The sequence below is a fragment of the Puma concolor genome, chromosome B2 (assembly GCF_028749965.1).
Source record: "Puma concolor isolate L17-30 chromosome B2, mPumCon1.1.hap2, whole genome shotgun sequence".
NCBI classification, from domain to species: domain Eukaryota; kingdom Metazoa; phylum Chordata; class Mammalia; order Carnivora; family Felidae; genus Puma; species Puma concolor.
Window position 1 is genome coordinate 76,618,482 of NC_141671.1, and position 24,661 is coordinate 76,643,142.

Here is a 24,661-nt window from a genome sequence, read left to right on the forward strand (position 1 = left end):
ACAAATGCCTAACACACATGAAAAAATGCTCAACATAAGTCATTATCAGGGAAATTCAAATCAAAACCACAATGAGATACCACCTCACACCTGTCAGAATTAGCCAGGAAACAAGAGATATTGGTGAGGATGTGGAGAAAGGGGAACCCTCTTACACTGTTGGTGGGAATGCAGCCACTCTAGAAAACATTATGGAGGTTCCTCAAAAAGTTAAAAATAGCACTACCCTATGACCCAGCAATTGCCTATTGTGTATTACTGGTAATTGACTATATGTGTGTGAATTTACCTAAAGGATACAAAAATACTGATTCAAAGGGGCACACACACCCCCAATGTTTATAGCAGCATTATCAACGAGAACCAAATTATGGAAAGAGCCCAAATGTCCATTGACTGATGAGTGGATAAAGATGTGGTGTGTGTGTGTGTGTGTGTGTGTGTGTGTGTGTGTGTGTGTGTAAAATGGAATATTACTCACCCATCAAAAAAGGAAATCTTTCTATTTTCAACAATGTGGATGGAGCTAGACTGTACTATGCAAAGTGAAATAAGTCAGAGAAAGACAAATACCATATGATTTCACTCATATGTGGAATTTAAGAAACAAAACAGAGGAACATAGGTGGAAAAAAAGGAAAAATAAAATAAGATAAAAAGAGAGAGGGAGGCAAACCATAAGAGACTCTTAACTACAGAGAACAAACTGAGGGTTGCTGGAGGGGCAGTGGGTGGAGGGATGGGCTAAATGAGTGATGGGCATTAGAGAGGGCACTTGTGTTGAGCACTAGGTGTTGTATGTAAGTGACGAATCACTAAATTCTACCCCTGTAACCAATACTACACTATATATTAACTAACTTGAATTTAAATAAAATCTTGGAAGGGGTTAAAAAAAGGTAATGTGGACATTTTAACAATATTAATTCTTCCAATCCCTCAATACAGAATATCTTTCCATTTATTTGTGTTTTCTTCAATTTCTCTTATCAATGTTCACAGCACTTCAGTGTATAAGATCTTTCATGTCCTTGATGAAAATTTATTCCTAAGTATTCCATTCCTTTGACGCCACTGTAAATGGGACTGTCCTCTTTATTTCTTTTTCAGATAGTTTGTTGTTAGTGTATAGAAATGTAACTGATTTTTGTATGTTGCCTGTGTATCCTGCAACTTTACTGAATTCATTTATTAGTTCTAACGGTTTTTTGGTGGAGTCTGTAGGGTTTTCTACATACAAGATTATGTCATCTGCAGAGACGATTTTGCTTCTTCCTTTCCTTTTTGGATGCCTTTTATTTCTTTTTCTTGCCTAACTGCTCTAAGACTTCCAGCACTACACTGAATAGAAGTGGAGAGTGGTCATCCTTGCCTTGTCCCTAATCTTAAGGGAAAAAGTTTCAGCTTTACCACTATGATGTTAGCTGTGGGCACATCATATAAGGCCTTTGTAATGTTGAGGTACATTCCTTCTACATATAATTTAAGAGTTTTTATCATGAAAGGATGTTGAATTTTGTTAGATGCTTCTTCTGTATCTACTGAAATCATATGATTTCCATGTACCATGTTTAGTGATTTGCATATAGTGAACCATCCTTGCATTCCAGGGATAAATTCCACTTGATCATGGTGCATGATCCTTCTAATGTGCTACTGAATTTGGTTTGCTAATATTTTGTTGAGCATTTTTGTGTTTTTGTTCATCAAGATTATTGGCCTGTAATTTCCTTTTCTTGGAGGGTCCTCATCTGGCTTTGGTCTGAGGATAATGCTGGCTTCAAAAAATGAGTTTGGAAGTGTTGCCTCCATATCAGTTTTTTTGAGGAGTTAGAGAAGTAATGACATTCATTCTTGTTGAAATGGTAGAATTCACTTGTGAATCTATCATGTGTTTTTCTTTGTTGGGAATTTTTGACTCATGCTTCAATTTCCTTGCTCATTGTGAATTTTTTCAGATTTTCTATTTCTTCATGGTTCTGTCTCAGTCAATTATATGTTTCTAGGTATTTATTCATTTCTTCTAGGTTATCCAATATGATGGCATATAATTGTTCATAGTAGTCTCTCATGGCCCTTTGTAGTTTTATAATATCAGCCGTAATGTTTCCTCTTTCATTTATTATTTCATTTTTGAATCCTTGCTTTTTTCTTGGTGAGTCTAGTTAAAAGTTTGTCATTTTGTTTATTAAAAAAAATCAATTCTTAGTTTCACTGACCTTTTCTATGGTCTTCCTAATTTCTATTCATTTATTTCTGCTCTAATCTTTATTATTTCCTTTCTTCTGCTAACTTTGGGATTAGTTTGTTCTTTTTTCTAGTTCCTTGAGGCATAAAGCTATATAGTTTATTTGAGATGTTTCTTTTTCTTAATGTAGGCATTTAACACTATAAACATTCCTCTGAGAATTGCTTTTGTAGAATCCTATATGTGTTGGTATGTTTCCATTTTCATCTGTTTCAAGATATTTTCTGATTTCTTTCTGATTTCTTCTTTGACCCAATGGTTGTCCAGGAGTATATTGTTTATCTCCACATATTTGTGAATGTTCCAATTTTCCTTCTGTTACTAATTTCTAGTTTCTATCACTGAGGTTAGCAATATGACTTCTATCTTCTTTAATTTGTTAATATTTGGTAAGTGTCATAACTTATGATCTATCCTGGGGAGTGTTCCATATGTGCTTGAGAAGAATGTATATTCTTCTGTGTTGGATGGAATGTTCTGTATATATTTGTTGAGCCCATTTGGAGTAAGGTGTTATCAAACCTACTATTTCTTTATTGATTTTCTGCCTAGATTATTTATCCATTGTTGAAAGTGGCATAATAAAGTCCTCTACTGTTACAATATGGCTATTTCTCCCCTTGGTTCTGTTAATATTTGTTTTATACATTTAGGTATTACAATGTTTGGTGTATATATATTTACAACTGTTATATCATCTTGATGGGTTGATCTTTTTACTTTGCTGGGTATAGTACTCTTGGCTGAAGTTTTTTACTCCCCCTTCTTTCAGCATTCTGAGTATATCATCCTACTTACTCCTGACATGCAAGGTTTCTGCTGAAAAAATGTGCTGATAGCCTTATCAGGGTTCTTTTCTATGTGACAAGTAGCTTTTCTCTTGCTGTTCTTAGGTTTTTCTTTTCATCTTTGATGTTTGCCAATTTGATTATATTGTGTCTTCTTTGGGTTGATCTTGCTTGGGGACTTTTGAACTTCATGAATATGAATATCCATACCCATGTCCATATAATTTGGGAAGTTTTTAGTCATTATTTCCTTAAATAATCTTTCTGCCCCTCTTTTTCTGTCTTTTCATTCTGGGACTCCCTCAATGCATGCATTCATTCATTTGATAGCATCCATAGGTCCCATATGCCTTCTTCACTCTTTTTCCTTCTTGTTGTTCTAACTGCTATCTTATAATTATCTTTGAGTTTGCTGATTCTTTATTTTGTCTGATTAAGTCTGCTGTTGAAGCTCTCTATTGAGTTTTTCAGTTCTGTCATTATATTCTATAGCTCCAGGATTTTTCTTTGGTTCTTTCTTATGGCCTCTATCTCTTTATTAAACTTCTCATTTTACTCATGTATTGTCTTCTTGATTTGTTTTGTTGTCTATTTGTGTTCTCTTGCATCTCACTGAGCTTCTTTAAGATGATTACTTTTAATTCTTTGTCAGGCAATTCATAAATCTCCATTTCTTCAGGGTCAGTTATTAAGAATGTTACTAGTTTCCTTTAGTGGTATCATGTTTGTTTCCCTGACTCTTTATGATCCATGTAGTCTTGTGTCGGTGTTTGTGAATTTAAAGAAGTAAACAGCTCTTCCAAGGACTCATTTTGGCAGGTAAAGACTTTCACCTGCTCTGGGCTAATGACATTGCCTAGAGTATCAGAACAGAATCACAGGTGAGTGGAGTTGGAGCTGGGTCATGTGGCTACCTGCTGGGTATACTATGATGTCCATGGTTGGTGGGCCTCTTGCCAGGGGCTTGGATGGTTTCCAATTCTGCCTCATCCCTGAGTGGACCTTCAGGACCTTGGTCAGTAGCGCTGGAACTGGGACAAGGGTCCACTTTAGGGTCTGCAGTTGAGTCCAAAGATGGCAAGTGCATGGATAGGTGTGGCTCCAATGGGGTCCCTGGGCAGGCAGGTCTACTCCTGGACCATAGCTGGGTGGGGCTGGGAAATGATAGGGCTGCTCATGGAGACAAGGGACCAAGGTTGGGACCAAGGTTGGCAGGTCCGCCTCTAGGGACACAGATGGGCTTGTCTCCCATAGGGTCCCTGCGTGGGCAGGAATGCTCCCTTATGTGGGGCAGATCTGGAGCTGAGTCACAGGACTGCTTCAGGATCTGAGGTTGGACTAAGGTCACTGGGCCTGCCTCTGGGGGCACAGACAGGTGTGTCTCTTGCTGGATTCCTGTGCAGGCAGGACTGCACCCAGACCATGACTGAGAGAGTCTGGAGCTGGGTCACAGGCCATTTCAGAATCGACAGCTGAGACCAAGGTCAGCAGACATGTTACCCGAGGCAAGGGCAAGCATGGCTCCTCCTAGGTCCCTTTGCTGATGTTGCTGATGGCAGGACCAATGCCAAACAGGACTATAAATGTGTCCACAGAGGCATGGTGGTGTTTCCAGGTCTGTAGCCAGGAGGAAGGGTGGTGAGCCCCCTATGTGGGCGTAGGCCTGCCTTCTTAAAACAACCTCCTTTGGTATTAGGCTCCAGTGGGGTTTTGCAACCTCCTACCTGGATCCCGAAGCTCCCACAAAGGCACTTTGTTCACGGATGGTTGCCAAATTACTTTTTCTGTGTGTGGGGAGCTATGATGGGGCACCTCCTGTTACACTACATTACTTATGTTATTCCCTCCGTGTTGTTCCTATAGTTGTACGAATCACTTTTAAACTTAAAAAAATTATTTTGATAGTTTGGTGCAATAGTGCAAGGTATTCAAAACCAACTCTGTGCAGCACTAAGAATTATGCAGTAATTAACTTATTTTTCATTATTATTTAATTTGCTTTTTAATCAAATACTTATAAAAGTTTAATTTTTCTACAATCCATGAATAAAATGGGAATCAAGCACTTAGATGAAATTCTTCTCAGTTAGTTTAGCATGGATCTTTTCTGGCACAAACAAGAATCTATCCCAGATTTCAACTGGCTGAACTTAAATCCACTATGAATTAAAACCAATGTGGGTATAAAAGTAATCCAGGAAGGAGGTTACACCTGAACAAATTAAATTACAAGTGCTGTTCATGGGAACACCCAATTCTCTAATGCCTGAATTTTTAGAAAACAATTATTAAAAATAATTAGAATTTTATTTTATTTTTAAAGTTTATTTACTTATTTGTGAGAGTGTGAGCAGGGGAGGGGAAGATAGAAAGTGAGAGAGAGAATCCTAAGCAGGTTCTACAGTGTCAGTGCAGAGCCCAATATGGGGCTCAAACCCACAAACTATGAGATCATGACCTGAGCCGAAGCCAAGAGTCAGATGCTTAACTGACTGAGCCAGCAGGTGCCCCCCAAAATAATCAGAGGTTTAGAATAGCAAAGAAAAATACTGCCTTTTTCCAACTCTTAAAATAAAAACCATATGACTACCTGAACATTTTAACTGTACTATAGGTACTTTTTCTGTCTCTCTCAATAGATACTTAAATCGATAGATGCCATTCTTGGCATTTTCTAAGTTCCTGGCAACATTTTGGGTAACTAAAGGTAAGTATAACAATAACTGCCTGAGTAAAAACAACTAAACAGAAAGACGACACGACTGTCTGCTTTCACTCACCTCCCCACGCAGTGGCTCCTCCGGAAGGTGGTGCTGGTGCTGGTGCCGTGGCTGCTGCTGCCCCTCCGGAAGAAAAGTCTGGCTGGAGGTCCAGAAGATCACTAGATGGTTTAGAAGTGCTGAAAGGAGAATGCAACTTGAACATCAGATTTTAAAATTTTATAATGTGAAGATGCTTTTAAATAAAGACTGATGCAGAAACCATGAAAGATTTTGGATATTTTAAATCCAGTAAGAGAATAGTATTTTGGAAAGTACAGCACATGTTCTTCAATACCAAGCCTCGGTAAACTAGTTTGAAAAGGACCAGAAGCTGAAGTTTTTAGGTTTGTGAGCTAGATGGTCTATCACTATGCCATTCTGACAGTGTAGCATGAAATAAGACACAAACAATACATAAACAAATAAATGTGCCTTTGTTCCAATAAAACTTTATTTATAAAAACAGCGGGCTAGATTTCACCCACAGGACATAGTTTGCCAATTCTTGTTTTATATGCAATAACACAGGTAAACCAAACCTCAGTCAATGGGTCACTCAACAAATCATAAAGCAGAAATTAAAGGAGAAAACCTAAATGCCTCAAATTAAGGGGGAATTTTATTAAATACGTTAATGTCCACGGGGTAGCATGTGAAGTGCTGGTTATGAGTGTGATAAAAGGAAGTGTACTCCAAATATTAAAGGTATTAGAGTAAGAATCATGAATCATTTTTCCTTTTCTCTATTTTCTAAATTGTTTTATATGGAAAAAAAATTTGTCTTAAGAATTTAGAAAGCAAAGAATATTAAAATGAATGATTACTAACAATAAAATAAATTAAATGAAATAAAGTAAAATAAAAATAATACCTTTTTCTAAGTTAAACTACAACACATCAAGTTTGCCTATAAGAAGCCTCATCTAAAATTTACTTCTGTATTTTTTATTCTCATTCGGTTGGCACTGTGCTTTACAAAGCTCCTCCATCTGTAGAAGTTACAAGGAGGAGCCTAGAGCTTTGCTATTCAAAGTGTGGTCTTTAAGCCAGTAACGTCCTGAGACACTGTTAGAAGCATAAAGTCTTAGTCTCACCTCTTACCTGCTATATCAGAATCTTCATTTTAACATGGTCCCAGGTGTTTCATTCGGGTTTGAAACCCACTGCTCTAGAGGTTACCAAACCAGGTACCAATCCACCAGGGTGCCAGATTCCCCACCCTTCCTCATAAATAGCAGTTCCCTCTTTATCTTTTTCACATACTAGATTTTCAAGTGATATTCTTTTGAAGACAGGATTCCTCGACATATTTTTTTTTTCTCAAAGCACATGAAATGTGCCTAATTTTGATATTCACTTCATAAATATAACTGGTCTAAGTGCCAGGATAGGGAAACATATTTATCATTAAGACCTGAATCAAAGCTTTTATAAGAAGCAATTTATCTTAGTACAGATGCAAAAAGGACTTGGTTTTACCAAGTCTGTGATTATAAAAAGCAGAACTAAGCAAGCAGGGGGTAACACACATAGTTAACATGGGAACCTTATGTGTGTTTATTGCTTAGTTCAAAATTCAGGTCTCCAAATATAGGGCATCCATAATAAGTCACAGATACTATAAATCCTCTCAAGGCAGCAACCAAACAAAGGTGACCTAAAATTATGATTTGAGGAGGTCTCTTTGAGTTGGGGCTTCATTGTAAGCAGCCCTGAGATTTGTACACAGTGCACAGTCATCCCCATTTTTCTCACTACTGTTAGGACATTTAGGTGCTAATAAAAGCTGATTAGGAAGATCCTGACGGTCTCTTCCTACCACCAGTGTCTGAGTTCCTCATAAGTACCAGCTAACTGGCCCACACTTGCAAGGTTTTGTTTTGTTTTGTTTTGTTTTAAAGCACCTTAAGACACCCTTTAAATTTCACACAAGATGAGGCTAATTTCAGAAAGCATTTTCCGTATCATTTAAGTGTGTGTACCATTATTCTATCTCTTTTCCTAAATGTCTGAGCAAGAAGATGATTTCCACAGCTTAGGTCTCTCTGATGCTTTCAGAGTCTAGGCCTAGGGAACTGACTAAAATGTCAAAGGACTTATTTTGTGAACCTAAAAATAGCCCAAACTATCATGTTACTAGGACTAGATTTCATTTTGCGAAAACATGGCGGTTCAGCACACAAAAATAAAACAAAAACCTAATGAAAATATTAATAAACAGTTCACTACATGCTCATTAACTAACCTGACGGGGACAGCCGCAGATGCAGTTGCAAATAAATCAACTGGTGGGGATGTGTCGATCGTTTTAGCTGGTGTAGAATTGGGAGACGTAACGGTTGTGGCTGGAGAAGACTGAAAGTGAAGATGCACAACACACTCTAGTCAAATGAGAATCTAAAGGACACAGAGCAACAGGACTTCAACTCTGCAGACCTATGACATTCACGGCAATTTCTGGGTAATGCCCTGTGGGAGGGAAAAACTCAAGAAAATTTGAAACTGAGAATTATAATAAGCAATCAATATTGGACAAAACAGGTTTCAAATTTTAAAAGTTAAATGTAGTTTATATAAAATTATGTTGAAAATATTTGGCTTAATATTGCAATGACTTCTAGTCATGTATTTAAAATCAAGGCTAAATGATATTTCCTAAACATAAAATTAGCAGGAAAGATCTCACTAGCTGCTAAAAGTGAAAAAAAATTATCAATTGTAATAATTGCTATAAAACCAAGCCCATTCTTTTTCCTTCACATCTTAATCAGACTTCATATAAAATCTTCTCAGATGCCTTTAAATTCTAGAAATCTAGCTTTCAAAATAATTCACAGATGGCAAAGAACAATTCATAAACAAGATTCAAGCCACTGACAGCTTAAGGGTGTCTTGATTATATCCAGTCCCTAATGTGACAAAGATAAAACTAAAAAAGTAAAATACAATCTAACACTTACTGTCCTGGACTGGTTTATTTATTATTTTTAAAAATGTTTACTTATTTATTTGTTTAAAAAAATGTTTTTTAATGTTTATTTATTTTTGAGACAGAGGAAGACAGAGCATGAGTGGGGGAGGGGCAGAGAGAGAGGGAGACACAGAATCTGAAACAGGCTCCAGTCTCTGAGCTGTCAGCACAGAGCCTGATGTGGGGCTAGAACCCACGAACCATGAGATCATGACCTGAGCTGAAGTCAGATGCTTAACTGACTGAGCCACCCAGGCGCCCCTAAAAATATTTATTTTTGAGAGAGAGGGAGAGTGTGCATTTGCAAGTGGGGGAGGGGCAGAGAGAGGAGAGAAAGAATCCCAAGTAGGCTCCATGCTCACTGTGGAGCCCGACAGAGGGCTCCATCTCACAACTGTTAGATTGGGACCTGAGCCAAAATCCAGAGTCAGATGTTCAACCTACTGAACCACCCAGGCACCCTGCACTGGACTTATTTTTTTATTAAATATTTTTTATTTATTTTTGAGAGGGAGGGAGGAAGAGAGAGAGAGAAAACAAGCAGGGGAGGGGCAAAGAGAGAGGGAGAGACAGAATCTAAGGCAGGCTCCAGGCTCTGAGCTGTCAGCACAGAGCCTGATGCAGGGCTCGAACTCATGAATGGTGAGATCATGAGCTGAACCGAAGTCAGACACTCAACTGACTGAGCCACCCAGATGCCCTGGAATGATTTTTTTTAAAACGTTTTTTAATGTTTATTTATTGTTCAGAGAGAGAGAGAGAGAGAGACAGACAGACAGACAGACAGAGTGTGAGCAGGGGACGGACACAGACAGATGGAGACACAGAATCTGAAGCAGGCTCCAGGCTCTGAGCTGTCAGCACAGAGCCTGATGCCGGGCTCGAACCCACAAACTGTGAGATCATGATCCGAGCCAAGGTCGGACACTCAACTGACTGAGCCACCCAGGTGCCCCTCCCTGGACTGATTTTTAAAGAGTTAATAGTCAGTTAATATTAAAAATAAAAAATTTTGTTGAGAATTTTGTTAATTCCATTTCTCTTTATTTGCTATATTTAATTCTCCATGTATCTACAAGGGAAATATTAATAGAAGATCTCAAACCAGCCCACCAATACTTACTTCTATAAGTGGAAATGTTATATAATAGCAAGTAAAACACATGAAGACTAAGACCAACCAAGGGCTATCAGATAATGCTGTAAATGGATATCTAATTTCAAATAGACCAAATTTAAACAAAGCTTTAGGGGCAGTGGGGGCAGGGTGCTCAGTCAGTTGAGTGTCTGACTTCAACTCAGGTCATGGTCTCATTGTTTGTGGGTTTGAACCCCATGTCGGGCTTGCTGCTGTCAGCACAGAACCCACTTCAGATCATCTGCCCCCCTCTCTCTCTGCTCCTCTCTAGCTTGCGTGCTCTGTCTCTCAAAAATAAACATTTAAAAAAAATTTTTTAAAGAAAGCTTTAATAAGAATAAATTTTTAGAAAAAGGACTGAGGAGATAATGTTTAGGGGTTTTAGATTTAAACAGTATTTGTCTGATCCTATCTGTCCATGAATCAAGAAGTCACAATTAAATAGCTACACAAGCGCTAAGCATTCAGCAGTCAAGAAAGACAAACACACGAGTATGGATATTGTTGCTCAGAAAAGGTTAACTCAAGCCTTTATCTGCACCAAAAATTAAAAGTTTTCAAATGGAACATGAAGTATTATCAAGGGAATATAAAGGAATAACAAAATTTAATTTGTAGGTCATCCATTGTGGATACTGACAACTCCTCTAAAAGAAATTAGTGTTTTTTAAACCAATACATGCAAATAAGTTTGGAAAGTGATGTTTATGAAAATACCACTGAGAACTTAATGATGACAATGACTCTACCAACATAAATGCAGAAGTGAAGGTCTTCAAAGACCCATTAAAAACTGCCTTGTAACTATAAGCTCTGAAGAGATGAGAGAGCTAGGGAAACAGAACCAGAATAATCCTGTTATTACAAAAAGAAAGTACCAATTAAATTTCATTTGGCCAAAATGTGGAGACATCATCCCAAATGATGCCATAATTTTTACCACACTCTACTCTGCAGTCATACGTTGTGACTTTTCACATAGACATAATGATTTTAAACCTGGTTGTATAACACAATCACCAGGGATCTTTTTGTTTGAGCTGCCTGAGGGAATCTTAGGCAGCCAGCCCGGTACTGACACAGTACAGGGTGTATGGGAACTACCACTGCAGTCATAATGATATCCTTCATGTCTGTAATAACAGCAATCACATAATGGAAATCTGTCATAGATGAAAGAGTACATTACATTTTTTTCCCGAAAAGTACAATGGTAGCTGTGAACTACTGACCTAGGGGAAAAAAAAACTATTGTCATTGATAATCCCAATTGTGTCCTCCAATATACCAAAAAAGAGGGAGGTGAAAGAATTATTAAAATTATTATAGTAGACTGCCTAAAAAGCATGCTTGCAGAAAGACACCCAACTACAATTGACTTTTTAAACCAAACACGTATAAAATCATGTGCTTTATTTATCTCACAGGGCTGTGATTCAGAGCATGCATGTGCTTTGTAACTAGTAAAATGTTACATTTATTTTCAGTTGAAATATAGAAGTATGAAAATTTATCCTACTTAAAAAAAAAAACCTAGTCCTAATAGAGGACCCATGAGGACAGGTACCTGTTTGACTTTCTCCTTTCACTTCTTTCAGTATGTATATATTCAAAACTGGAATTTCTGGATCATGGTGATTTTATTTTTTGGTTTTTGATGAAAGGAACATGTACATACAACAGCCAAAAAATGGAGGCAACCCAAGTGACCGCTGACGGATGGATGAAGAAAATGTGGTATACACATAGAGCGGAATGTTACTCAGACTTAAAATGGAAGAAAATTCTGACATATGCTACAGCATAAATAAATTCCCCAAGATATTATGCTAAGGAAAATAAGTCAGTCAAAAAAGGTGAGACACTGGATAAGTCCACTTATTTGAGGTACCTAGAGTAGTCAAATTCACAGAGACAGAAAGTAGAATGGGGGTTGCCTGGGGCTGAGGAGAAGGATGTAGAATTAGTGTTGAAAGTGTAGAGTTTCAGTTTGGATGAAAAAAGTTCTGGAAACGGGATGACAGCGACAGTTGCACAACAAAGTGAATGTTAATAGCAGTGAACTGTACACTCAAAAATTGCTAAAATGGTCAAAACAAAAGAAAGAGCAAACTTACCTTACTTAATGGAGAGGGAGCACCAGATCTAAAAGGCAACCAAAAAAAACCCTGAATATACGTGAATAAATTTGTAGAAGCAATTAAGTTTGGTAAAGCTTGGTCAAGTACTAACTCGTTTATATGCAGATGTTTTAGTAATGGACAAACTATTTTTTAAAAAATAATTTTTCTTTCATTCAATTATGACATCCTCTTTCAATATTTTCCATCTACTCAATTTCTAGTACTAGAGATTCTTAAACTTAAGTTTTTTTGTGTGTATCTCTAGCAACTTGAGTTGATCATTATTGCCTGTGTCCACCAAAAATAAAACTGGAATTTTAAAAATGTTGACAAGACTTGGGGAATATAGTGCTTTACAGAATTAAAAAAAAAAACCCTCTGGTGTACTATTTTAAAAAGTTAGAAAACTCATTGAGGTACACTGTGATTCATTTCATCACAATTGTGATGCATAAAAGTAACACTAGACTTTAAAAAATCCCTATGAGCCCTGTGTCTGAAATGTGTCTCAACTTCCACATGGTATACTCCTGAAGTTTGTTTTGTTCACAGCTCTAGTGAAAACGATCTATGGAAAGTATTCCCATTATTGTGTTCAAAGTGGTGGGAGCTTGAAAAAGTACAGTAACCTCAATGCTTGTTTCTAAAGGAGAAAATCAGAAAGCAGTAAAAAAAATTTTTAGTGAGATTACTGCTAGCACTATTATACATGATCTCTATCAAAGTGCTTCAGAAACAGCTGCCTCAACAGTTTACTGTTTACCAACCCAAGTTGGTGGAAAATAAATTAATAATAAAACAAAGTGAAGAAAAAATATATTTCAATAGGAAGCCTAGTGTCAGAGTCGTTCAGGATGGCAGGGTGGCTTTCTACTCATCTACAGAGGAAATATCACAAGTAGCACTAGCAACACAAAATTAGCAGAGATTTAATAACTGAAATTTTGTACAGTATCATGAATTTTTGTTTTATTGAATGCAGCAAATGTATTATTATATGTCACATTAATAACTTTGATATTCAACTTTATTTGCAAATACCTGCTATTTAAAGATTATCATGCTCGAACCTAAGTACAAATACCATAAGTAGCAAAAGAATCAGTTTGCCAAGCTCCTCCATGAGCACCATTACTAAATGACACTTCTAGTTACCCCATGGATTAAGCAAATAAATAAAAGCTCCTGTCTCTGTCCAGCCATCACCCCACTTACCACACTGTACCTTATTTGTCTGTTTAGTTATCTGTCTTTTCCACTAGACGCTAAATTCTCTGAAGGAAGGGAATCCATCTCATTGCTTTATATCCCCAGCACTTTACACAACCCTGGCACTTTGCAGGCAGTGGTATTTCTCTATCATTTGAATTTAAAATAAGAATACATTCATGTACTCCTTTAAAAAAATTAACTAAGAGTCTTAAAATTATTTTGTGTGAAACTAAACTGTCAGGAAATGTGATGTCTCTTTGTATGTACCATACTTAGCCTTTGCCATGATTTCATACAAAAGGTCAGAAACAGAGGTGTGCTCCCATTGGGCCATAGCTTTAAAAAGCATCATTAATTACTGATTAAAATCCCAGGGCTTCAAGGCTCAGTGAAGCAAATAACTTGCCCAAGCCTCACCATTCTTTAATGGTGGATTTAAGACTCCAGTCCAAGTCTGTCTGATGCCCCAGCCTGCCCTCATTTCACATTCCAGCCTGTCTTGACAAAAACACATGTGAGCCCGGCACGTGTGTTCCTCTCACACAACATACAAACTGCTTCCTTTCACCGGTTTCTTGATTGACTTAACACCCTACCATTGGTCATTTGTCCTTTATAAAAGAAAATGCTACAATCTTTTATTTAATGACATTTGCTAAAAGCCAATATTCATTTTAATAATTTTAATGAGAGAAATCTAGTACACAGTGAACTGTGTTGGGAAGAATAAAGCACGATTATAACTTTAGAAGACAATGAATGACCCATATAGTCCTTTCCTAAATTCTGTGAAATGCTACAGACAAATCCATGGGTTTTTATGACAAACATAGAAAATGCTAAGGTTTACTTCCAAGATGTTAATAGTCAGCCATCAAATGAGGACATTTTGTTATGTTTTATTCACAATAATAATCTCTATATAATTTTGGTTATAGATGGTAGACCGAGACAAAAAAAAAAAAAACAGATGTGAAAAACCTATCTATGTCTTCTAAACAATTTTAATTACAACAGACTTCTTCTCAGGTTTCCTGTACCCTCAACACTTAGTAAACCCACATATAAAATAAAATCAATTTCTCTTTTGTTCTATGGAATCACAGAAACATAAAATATGCAAATATATCACACAGTACTATATAAGACTTCAAAAATAAGTATCAGTGGATAAAAGCCATTAAATATAAAGAGCATACATATTTTTATGGTAGACATTTAAAAATGTGGCATTGTATGCATTTCCTTGACTCAGAGATTAGAATAATTTTATACTGCTATTGAAAGACAAACAACTTTAATTTTCTCTGTAATACTGTCTTTTGGCATTCCTGCCATATGCCATGGGAAAATCTTTTGTTTACTAATCAAATAAAAAAAAAAAAACCCTTTATTTCCAAAATCTAAGAGTAATACACCTAAGAGAGACTGGTAATCTTGATCTGAGAAGACCAAAATAAAGCAAAACCATTTATGCCAGTCACCTTGGGAGACAAGTAAAAAAGTATGATGAAAAAACACAGATGTGTAAAATTGACAGAAATCAGTTTTAAATAAATGTTCTAAATACCAAATGTGGAGTCTTAAGAGTGCTTTTTGCATTCTCAGTAATAACCAAATGCAAAAAAGCCACTCAATGTAGTACTCACCCTTCACTTAAGTTCCCAGGTAAGCACAAACATACAAAGAAGAAAACAGTTAACTACTATAGTTCATTTATTTTAAAAATAGGGAATAAGCAAAAGACAAGTTCATATTCAGTCTCTCAGCCAATTCAGAAAAGAAATATGACAAGCATAAAATGATTTTTAAAGGAGAGAGAAACATTACGCTCAGCCAAAGGTAATTCAAAACAGAAGATCACTGAAATTCTATTTCCCTGCTCTTAGAAATGTGACTATGTGTACATAGCTAAGTTTTCCAAAAATAGTTTGCAGCAGCCACAAGGGGGCGAATTTAGACTTGAAGTTGGGGCTAATAAAATTCACCCTATAGGCTGCTTTTCTGTTGACTGCAGCATTGGCAGATTTAACAAGGGGAAAGTGTGGTTCTGTGCAGGGTGTGGGGGACCCTGAGGAGGGTAAGAGTACAGACCAGCTGACTTTTCACCAATACGTATCAGGCATTGCCCAAGGGAGAGGCTTTAAGTCCGGGGGATGTGCATATTTCCTTAGTTGGAGGTCCTTCTATCAAAGGAGCAGGACATTTCTTAGGCTTCATGCCTCCTTTTGCTCGAATCCTATACAACTCCTTTGGCTTCTTAGATACTCTAATACTGGGTGGCCCCAGCAATAACTGGAAGTGGTCATCTAACATACTCCCATGTCACTTAACGTACTCTCATGTCTTTTAGTTGACATCAATTTATCCACAAAATTCTGATCATCCATGGCCACGATGAAGCAGGGCAGACCTTGTACTGTGGTGATAACCTTGACAGAGCCCCTGAGAAGTCCTGCCATGCATCACACCCAACAGCTCTGCCATAACTGCCTGAGAGATTCCTACACTACTGTTTATCATTGAAAATTTAAAATATGCAACAATCGTTATACTAATGACACTTAGCTAATGAAACAACAAGCAAAAAGTAACACTGAGACATGAATCTAGATTCTGGGCAAATGCCGAGAGAGAAGAAAGCAGAAAGAGGTTGCATTTTGATAACTATATCATAGGCAAAATCCATCATCAGCATACAGCCCTGCAATGATCACTTCATAGGTCATCTCTGTTAACTTCTGCTGTCAATCGAAATGAAATAAACAAAAAGCTGGGACCAACAAAGACAGATTTCAAGCTGACTCTGTAGAGAGAATAGGTGGAGATAATGAAGTATAAAACAGTCCCTGAACTTTAGATTCAGAAAATCTATTTAAACCACATATGTGGGAATAAAATGGCCACAACACAGAGTAGTGCATGATTAAGGAAGGCTTAATGAGGTAGCCTTCCCAGGATGGGTAAGATTTACACACACGGAGACAAGGAAGGTCAGTATCCAAGACTAGCAGAACTGTAATTTGAGCAAGGCACAAAGACTGAAAAGCACAGGGTCTTGTGAATAGACCAGTTTGATACTTGCTAGAGAGAAGAAAAAAAAAAATGGAACTTGGACATTTTTGCACGCAATGAGTAAAAATAGTGAAAAATGGGGGCGCCTGGGTGGCGCAGTCGGTTAAGCGTCCGACTTCAGCCAGGTCACGATCTCGCGGTCTGTGAGTTCGAGCCCCGCGTCAGGCTCTGGGCTGATGGCTCGGAGCCTGGAGCCTGTTTCCGATTCTGTGTCTCCCTCCCTCTCTGCCCCTCCCCCGTTCATGCTCTGTCTCTCTCTGTCCCAAAAATAAATAAACGTTGAAAAAAAAAATTTAAAAAAAATAAAATAAAAAAAAATAGTGAAAAATGTATGTGCCCAAACACAAAGATAATGAAAATCCAGTAAAGTTGGACTTATTGCTGATTGCTATTCTTTGTATGAAAAAGATGTCTGAGCAAAATGTCAGCAGTATGCCATGCTGAATGGTTCAAGTAAGGAGAGTCTAAAATGCAGAAAACTATACTTGACGGCTTTGCTTTCTTTCACAACAGGGTTGGCAGTGTAAAAGAATGTTCAAGGCTACCTGTGAAACTGCTTTACTCATACGCCCAACAACAACAGCCTCAATTTTTAAACATGAGCAACTCTTTTTCGGTATATTGTGAATCCCCTCTAAGGGCAGGTATATATGTCAGCAAGTTCAGGCAACCTATGTACAACCTACTAATTTGCTGCATGAGCCTGCAGAAAGAGTGCCTATATATGGGGTCACATTGCCACAAGTTAATGGGATGAATGGGGTTTTTGAGGTAACCTAGAAGAATTACAATAAAGCATACTCTAAATCTGTAGTAGTATACATGGTACCATGATATATCTCATTCTTATAAAGAACGACTGTAGCATTTTTAATCTTATTTAGAATATACAACTAATGCGTACTTGTTTCCGGGTTTCTTTCCTTCTAATGTATTTAGATGCTGTTCAAGGGTCTCCATAAGACTGCTGGGAGCCTACAATAAGAAAGTAAAAATAAATGTCTGCATTGCTTTCTTTCAAAGTAAATACACTGGAACATCACTGTAACTTTGTATGGTGGAGTTCTGTGGGTGGACCCCAATACATATGTGAGATGATTTCATTCCAAGTCTTTTGGTACTTAAATATTTAAATTCCATGGAATCTCAGACAGGCCATCGTACATATACTTACTCCCACTGCATAACAAATAGCACTACAGCATGGTTTCAGTGTAGAGATTACATTGGATAGACTTTTCTATGATACTATTTATATGCAGTAAACTCAAATCAAATTAACCACATATTTCCATAAGACCACATGAAAAAAGAATAGGTATTTGTATCTAAGTAAGAAATATAAGTGCCCAAACACAAACTTACAGAGGTTTGAAAATACAGTAAACTCTCACTTATCTCTGTTTGACTGACATGTTAGGAAAAATTGCTACTATATTAAGTAAAAGGGGGGGTGGGTAAGTGATAGTTGTGGAGAAAAGAATACAACTTTAATAGTCAACAACAATTAAGATTTTCTTATTACTGAGCTACTTAATTTATATACATAATAAATACTTTAGCAAATATGATAATGTTAAGCTACTGTGTATTGCCAAATTTAATATATTTAACTCTTTTGTTAAAAGGTACCTGAACTGTTTTTATAATAACATTTTAGGCAATACAAAGTGATGGCATTTACTGTATATTAGAAAGAGAAATATGAGGTTCATACATATATTCCACTCCATCTATTCCTCAAACATTAGAAATTTAATGTCATCTTTAAATAATTTTAACCTAAATTAGACCTTAACAGCAGCATAAGCATTCAAAGAACAGCATTCCACGAATGAAATATGTAACTACATTTATAGATACATTAAATTCTAACAGCCTTCAAATTAATATGAAATTGATTTTGAAGACTTTTAATATGCTAACTGCTAAAACAGCTCACAGAATTCAAGGAAATTCAAACAACTGTACATTTTACATTGTACCTATAATGACAAAGTAAAATTCTTATTAAAGTTTTTTAATTTTAAAGGTTCTAGATATCTAATACCATTTTCACTTCACCAATAGATTCATGAGCCATCTTAACAATTATGTGGTTATTATATATGTAATTATATGATTATTATATAATATAAATTACTAAATGAGCCAAACATGTAAATTTATAAATATAAGTTACTAAGTGAACAAAAATATTAACTTCATCAAAGTGATGGAGGTAGGGTAGAAAGAGTCAGACCTGTGACCATTATCTAAAACATTATGGACTCTAGAATAGAAAGAGTAATGATTATAGGGGATGTAATAAATTTAGAAAATTATAAAAATTATGATTTAAAAATATAACTTAGGTGACAGTAGACTTACTCAACAAATTCCAACAAATTGCAAATAAGAGTATATCTCTAAGTTTAAAAAAGGTAAAAATTTAAGATGTAAGGAAAATTTTGCTCTATAGAACAAACAGTATACTATAAAGACATGTTCATTTAATAAAGAGAATATGCATTGCCTTATTAAAAGGAAAAAAAATAGAGCCTCACAATTTTTAGGCAAATTAACACCCAATAACTTCAACATTATCATGCTAATTTTCATAATACTTATTAAAATACATCAAGCCACAGAACCTCTCCCTGGTTATAAGACATAGGTCTTCTAAATGTTAAATGCAAAGTAAAGAAAATGTGATTCTAAAACGGTTTAAAAAGACAAGTGCTACTTACAGTCACAAAACAGAACAATATGGGATAACAAAGAAAGAAGTGGTGTTGTCACCTATAAACTTCCTTAGTTTCTTAAAAACAAACAAACCAAAAAACCAGAGGACAGTTTGCAATTCCATTCTTTTTGCAAGGTTTTTTCATAATTTAAGGATGAAAAGTTTAAAATAAAGTACCAGTCACAAAAATCATAATACTTAAACAATTTTTTACTAAGAGCAGACTACAAAACTGACTTTTGTCTTTAAGGGGAGTTATTTTGTAATGAATTGCAGATACAATTAAATTTGGAGCATTTTATCTTACAGGTTTAAAAATGCTTAATCATTTATAGTTCTTATAAGGACATGTGAAGTGTAATAGAAATAAATTCCTCAAGTGTTTTTGGAGGAAAAAACAATTTTGATAGCAATATTCACAAATGTAGCAGTTATCAACTGCCTTAACTCTATCTATGGCATGGAGTAGAACTTGGCCTATAGTAGACAAATAAACAAAAACGGTCTCAAATTTCCAAGGAACAAAACTTTGAGAATACCTCTGCTGTTGGAAAAGGAACTTAAAATAACAAACTACAATTAGCAGTTATCTTTAGTTCCTTATTTTTAAAAATGCTGAAGTCAACGGGCCAATCAGGTGGAAAACACCAACCCAAAGACCAGAGTCAGCCTGTGAAAGCTAACAGGTAATAGCAATGTATCACAGTTATCCATTCATCAGTGGGACAGTTGTGTGTGTGTGTGTTTTTTAACTTTTCTTTACCAGCAGTTTTCAGATCAACCAGAATTCCTAATAAGAAAACCTAAGATGTTTTTCATAAATGGAGGTATTTTAAATTTGGAATGCACATACATATATACACACCCCAAACAGGAAATGATATTTTGAAAATCCTTTTCTTGGAACAAATTTAAATCCGACTTGTGAGCCCAGGATCAAAAAGGAAGCATTCATCTACAATTCAGATACTTTAGATTCTAATGCATCATTAAAACCAAACAGGAAAAAAAGCAACCAAAAGATCCTTCAAATTTTTCATCATTAGATCTCAGAAACCATTTGAAAGTGTTAAGAAGCAGTTCTGATACTGTATTATTCTTCTTCTCACCCAATATAGCACTTTTGAATGTTTTGTTAAAAAAGTTCATTGATGTTCATAAATCATTTAAATGCAGTTCTGATATTATATGCAAAATTATTTAAAGAGGGCTGCAGATGACCACACTGGTATTTATTGTGCATTTTCCAACCAAAATGATGTCCATTGAATTCCTCTGCTCCACCTTGCTGTAAGAATTCTCATCTTTCCAGTTACAAGCAGTCTATTCTTACTCCCAGTCAGTAGGTAGCCTTCTGATCTCCAGCTCCTCCTTAGCCCTCTTCCATGTTGGGTATTTTGGTTCACTGCCACAGCTAGATTCAGTGGCTGTAATGGCCACACAGGAGCTGGCAGAGAGAACCTAATCTCAAAGGTGTTAAACTGAGTCCACACAACCTGGTATCTGTGACCCATTTCCAGATTAACCATGGTCTAACACTGTCTAAAGGACTAACCCTAGAATAGTTCACATTCCAGCTCTGCCTGACCATACCATCATAGTGGGTCTAAACTGCCAGATCAGTTAGAAGCCTCCAGTAGACCTATGGAAGGGGTTCTAAATAAGAATTAGGAAGTATATTTAGCTCTGTCACAATCCTAACAGAAATCACAATTAGGTTACTTACTAAGAAATTTCAGAAGCACTCAATACTCTTGTATTGAGATTTAAGTATATGCTGGAGAAATTAACTAGGGAATGCTTAAGTGTGTGTGAAGAAGTAATTTAAGAATAAATGTTAACATGGAAGTTTATGTGGCTCTTAAGGACACTAAAATAGCAGAAGAAAGAATGATACCAGATTCTAATGAATCTCTACCACAGAATACCCAGGGCACAGCTTTACCTTCTTTAAGGACTGGATATCTGTTCTCCAAATTAGAGTAACACAATGTACAACGTTAAACAATATGTCTCTGGACTTTTTGAGAAGAGATTATGTAAGTGATAATGAATACTATAGTAACATTAAAAATTAAACCCAAGTATGTGAATCCTTCTTTCAATGATACCTACAATTTTCTAATTTTAAAAACAAAAAGGTATTTAAGCATTCTTTTAAACTTTGTCTCTTTCAAACACTGTACGAACTGAGACAAATGAGGGTCTATTTTCTTAACTGAGAGCCTCCCTGATATGATAGTTTTACTTTTATTCCACAGTGAGAGCGGTCTATACAGTTTAAATAAAGGTGATTTACTATCTCTAAAAGCTATTCATTGAGCAAAACATTTTAATATCTACCTTTTTTAGGTTAATATGTATTATTCATCTGGGCTATTTTACTAAACTACAATGTAAATGTTTGTTATCATTAAATAATTTAAAATGAAAGCATACTGATTGTCTTCACTTTTTATTACAGCGTTATTAAATTCATGCATCCATATCTAATAAAAAATTTTAATGGTACTTTACATACTTAATACCTAAACCATATCCAAAATGATACTAATATCTTATTCAGGTACATATCTGATCAAAGAACACTATCTTCTCATAATAGCAAAAATATATTAATATTCTGTCTACTAGAAGCAGTGATCTCCCAACTTTTAAGGCAAAAAGTACAATGCCATCATGTTTGAATTGTTCTCAAAATTTTACTTATGAAAGATTATTGGTATTTAGTTGGTATTTTAATAAGATAAATACAGAGACTATTACTTTGGGGTTCTCTAATTTTTAATAAAAATTTAAGGTTAATATTATTTTAAATCTAAAAACATTGCAAGGGATTATAGTCTGTTATATACATTTTGACATTATTAAAAACTGGGTATTTTTCATTATGAACATTTCCTTCTATTACAATTAGTTTTTATTTACAAAGACAGGAAACTCATACATTCATTGCTGGTATGCAAGAAGCTCTATATTCTCTCTTATCATCTCACTGTCTCTAGTTAAAGGACATGTTTGGGATAGAATTTACCATAACAGAGTAAAGAGCTGATTAAATAAAAACAGTTCCTGCCAATTATGAGAAAAGTCACAAAGTAATTCTGCACACGTGAATGGTCTTGATTCTACATATTAGGAACCCTACAGTGTGCCCTCTTGACACATAAAAAGATTGATAAGATAGCAGCACTATTGCTTTTGCTTACTAGATGGTCCCTAGAAAAATCACTTATCTACCACTAGCACTTTTTTTTTTTAAAGGTTCTTTTACAAAATTTCTTCCACTTCACAGGGGAGTCAAGAGTCAGTGCATACCTGGGAAATGTTAAAAACTAGGAGAATAGCAGAAAAAACATTCCTAATGTTCTGACTACATGCCTACCAATAGTCACTGTTCATAAAGCATTTTTCAAACATTATTCAAGGTTTCATTTTGAATCAAGTTGAAGAATGAAAACACAGTCTCAATAAGTAAATTCAGTTGCCTTTAAAGAAGAAACTGTGTTAAACGGGCAGGAAAATCTTCACATTATCTCCAGAAATATATTCAATAGCTAGAAAAAATAAGCAAGCCAAAATAATTTCCAGGAAAGTTGGCTGACTTAAATTCAAAATGCATTAAATGCTTACAAGACTATGCCCTAGGTAATTTATGGCAAACCACTATAGTGGTTTAATAAAGTACCACTATAGGGGTATAGTAAAGTATACTATACTTTTTATTCAGAGAATCACTTACCTGTGTGAGGTCAGGAATGTCACCTTTATCAATGCCAACTTGCTGCAGATTAAAAAAAATAAGTTACTAATGGGAATTTTTAAAATTAATTTCTTTGCATTTAACAGATTACCCACAGGATTAGTTAAGTACGGCTCAATCCTGGTATAAAAGAATTGTCAATCTCACTTTGAAAATATGCTTTGTGTAGTTTTCTACTCAATATAACAGAGCAATGATTTTGTTAATGTAGTTAGATATAACAAATGCACAGAATTTTACTGGCACCCCAAAAAAGACTTAAGAAATTGAAATATAAAATGTAAAGGTTTCCTCCATGGCTAATGGCAACTAAAAGCCTAAAACAAAATTCTTATACTAAATTTAAATTAATTATACTCAGTAAGTCCTCTGGACAGGGAATGTTCATTTTAATAACTTGTTCAGAGTATAGTATCCACCCCTCTTCCCACAGAGAACCATTTTGTTTGTTGCTTATGTATCCTTCCAGAGTTTCCTTATGTATATCCAAGGAAACAGGAAATATATAAATACATATTCACTTCCCATGTTACTATACAACAATAGTGTATTACATACACTGGGCTTATATTTTTCATTTAACGATGTATCTTAGACCTATATCCACATTAACACATAGAGTTTCCTTATTTTTACAACAGCGTCTTTTCCTATTATTTATTTATACGAGTCATGTATTAACAAACACTGAAGTTGCTTCCAATCTCTTGCCTTACACATAATGTGGCACACACCATTTTGCACCTGCGTGGATACATCTGTAGGATGCATTTATAGAAATGGAATTACTAGGTAAAAGCATATGTGCATTTTTAGTGTTGGTAGCTTGGGGAGAGAGGTAAGGGAGGGAGGAAGAGCAGAAAAAGAGAAAGAAAGAACAAGAAAAAGCAAAAATATGGGAATATATTAATGAAGTGAATCAACGAAGAGAGTATATAGGTGTTCACTATATGCTCTATCAACTCTTTTGTAGATTTTAAAACAATTCAAAATAAAAATTTGGAGAAAAATACAAATCATAACTTAAATTCTCTCATTTTATGTAAATAATGAAATTTAGGCTCAAAGGAACAAAGTGGGTTAAATTAAGTCTCTCTCTTTGAGAAATGAACTGCTTTGATGTTGATGGAAATGCAGAAGCCAATACATGAAGCATAAATGTTCGGCTCCTACAAAGACAATAAGACAAACTGGAGGTCGGAAAATCTACCCGTGTGACAAATGCTTAACTAAGTTATTTCTTTTGCCTTCTCTCTATATACAGCAGGGTTTCTCAGCCTTGGCACTATTCACATCTTGGGATGATAATTCTTTGGTGGGGTTTGTCTTGTGCACTGTAGGATACTGGCAACATCCTCGGTCTCTACCTACCGGATGCCTGTAGACTTCCCCCACCTCCAGTTGAGACAACTAAAAATGTCTCAAGACATTGGTTACCGGGGAGGTGAGGGGAGCATTAATTGCCCAGTGTGAAGAACCAATGAGGTAGAGCACTGACCCTCATCCCTCTAGAGCAACTTAGGCTGCAGATTCCTCCCAGATGTGTAGACTTTACCTGCTAATGACTGAACTCTGACTTTAGGGAAGCTACTCCTGCTTCCCTAAACTCACTTAAATATTACAAATTATGGAAATTATAAACTAAGGTAACTTCATTCCTTTTATTTCTATATTTTAATACCTCTTTAGGTGATCCATTAAAATATTAATATGAATGAAGTCAGCATGTTTGAAATTAAAGTATTATGGATCTTTAATATTGGGATCTTCTTGGCAAAAGGTGATGTGTTTCTCTTAAATAGTTAACACAACTTTCTTGAACAGAAAGACATAATTTAGGAATTCTTCCTTGACAC

At 35.7% G+C, this 24,661-nt stretch overlaps 1 protein-coding gene across 9 annotated transcripts in view; it reads right to left on the minus strand.

The window, feature by feature from the left end:
• SNAP91 (synaptosome associated protein 91) overlaps positions 1–24,661 on the minus strand; it is a 149,080-nt gene that overhangs the window by 56,200 nt on the left and 68,219 nt on the right. For all 9 annotated transcript variants that reach the window (XM_086707336.1, XM_086707339.1, XM_086707338.1 and 6 more), the window contains exons 9-13: positions 22,785–22,826; positions 17,222–17,292; positions 12,025–12,052; positions 8,044–8,153; positions 5,817–5,935 (exon numbers count right to left, since the gene is read on the minus strand). In XM_086707336.1, coding sequence (XP_086563462.1) covers positions 5,817–5,935; positions 8,044–8,153; positions 12,025–12,052; positions 17,222–17,292; positions 22,785–22,826 — 370 coding nt within the window. The remainder of the gene's footprint in view (positions 1–5,816; positions 5,936–8,043; positions 8,154–12,024; positions 12,053–17,221; positions 17,293–22,784; positions 22,827–24,661) is intronic.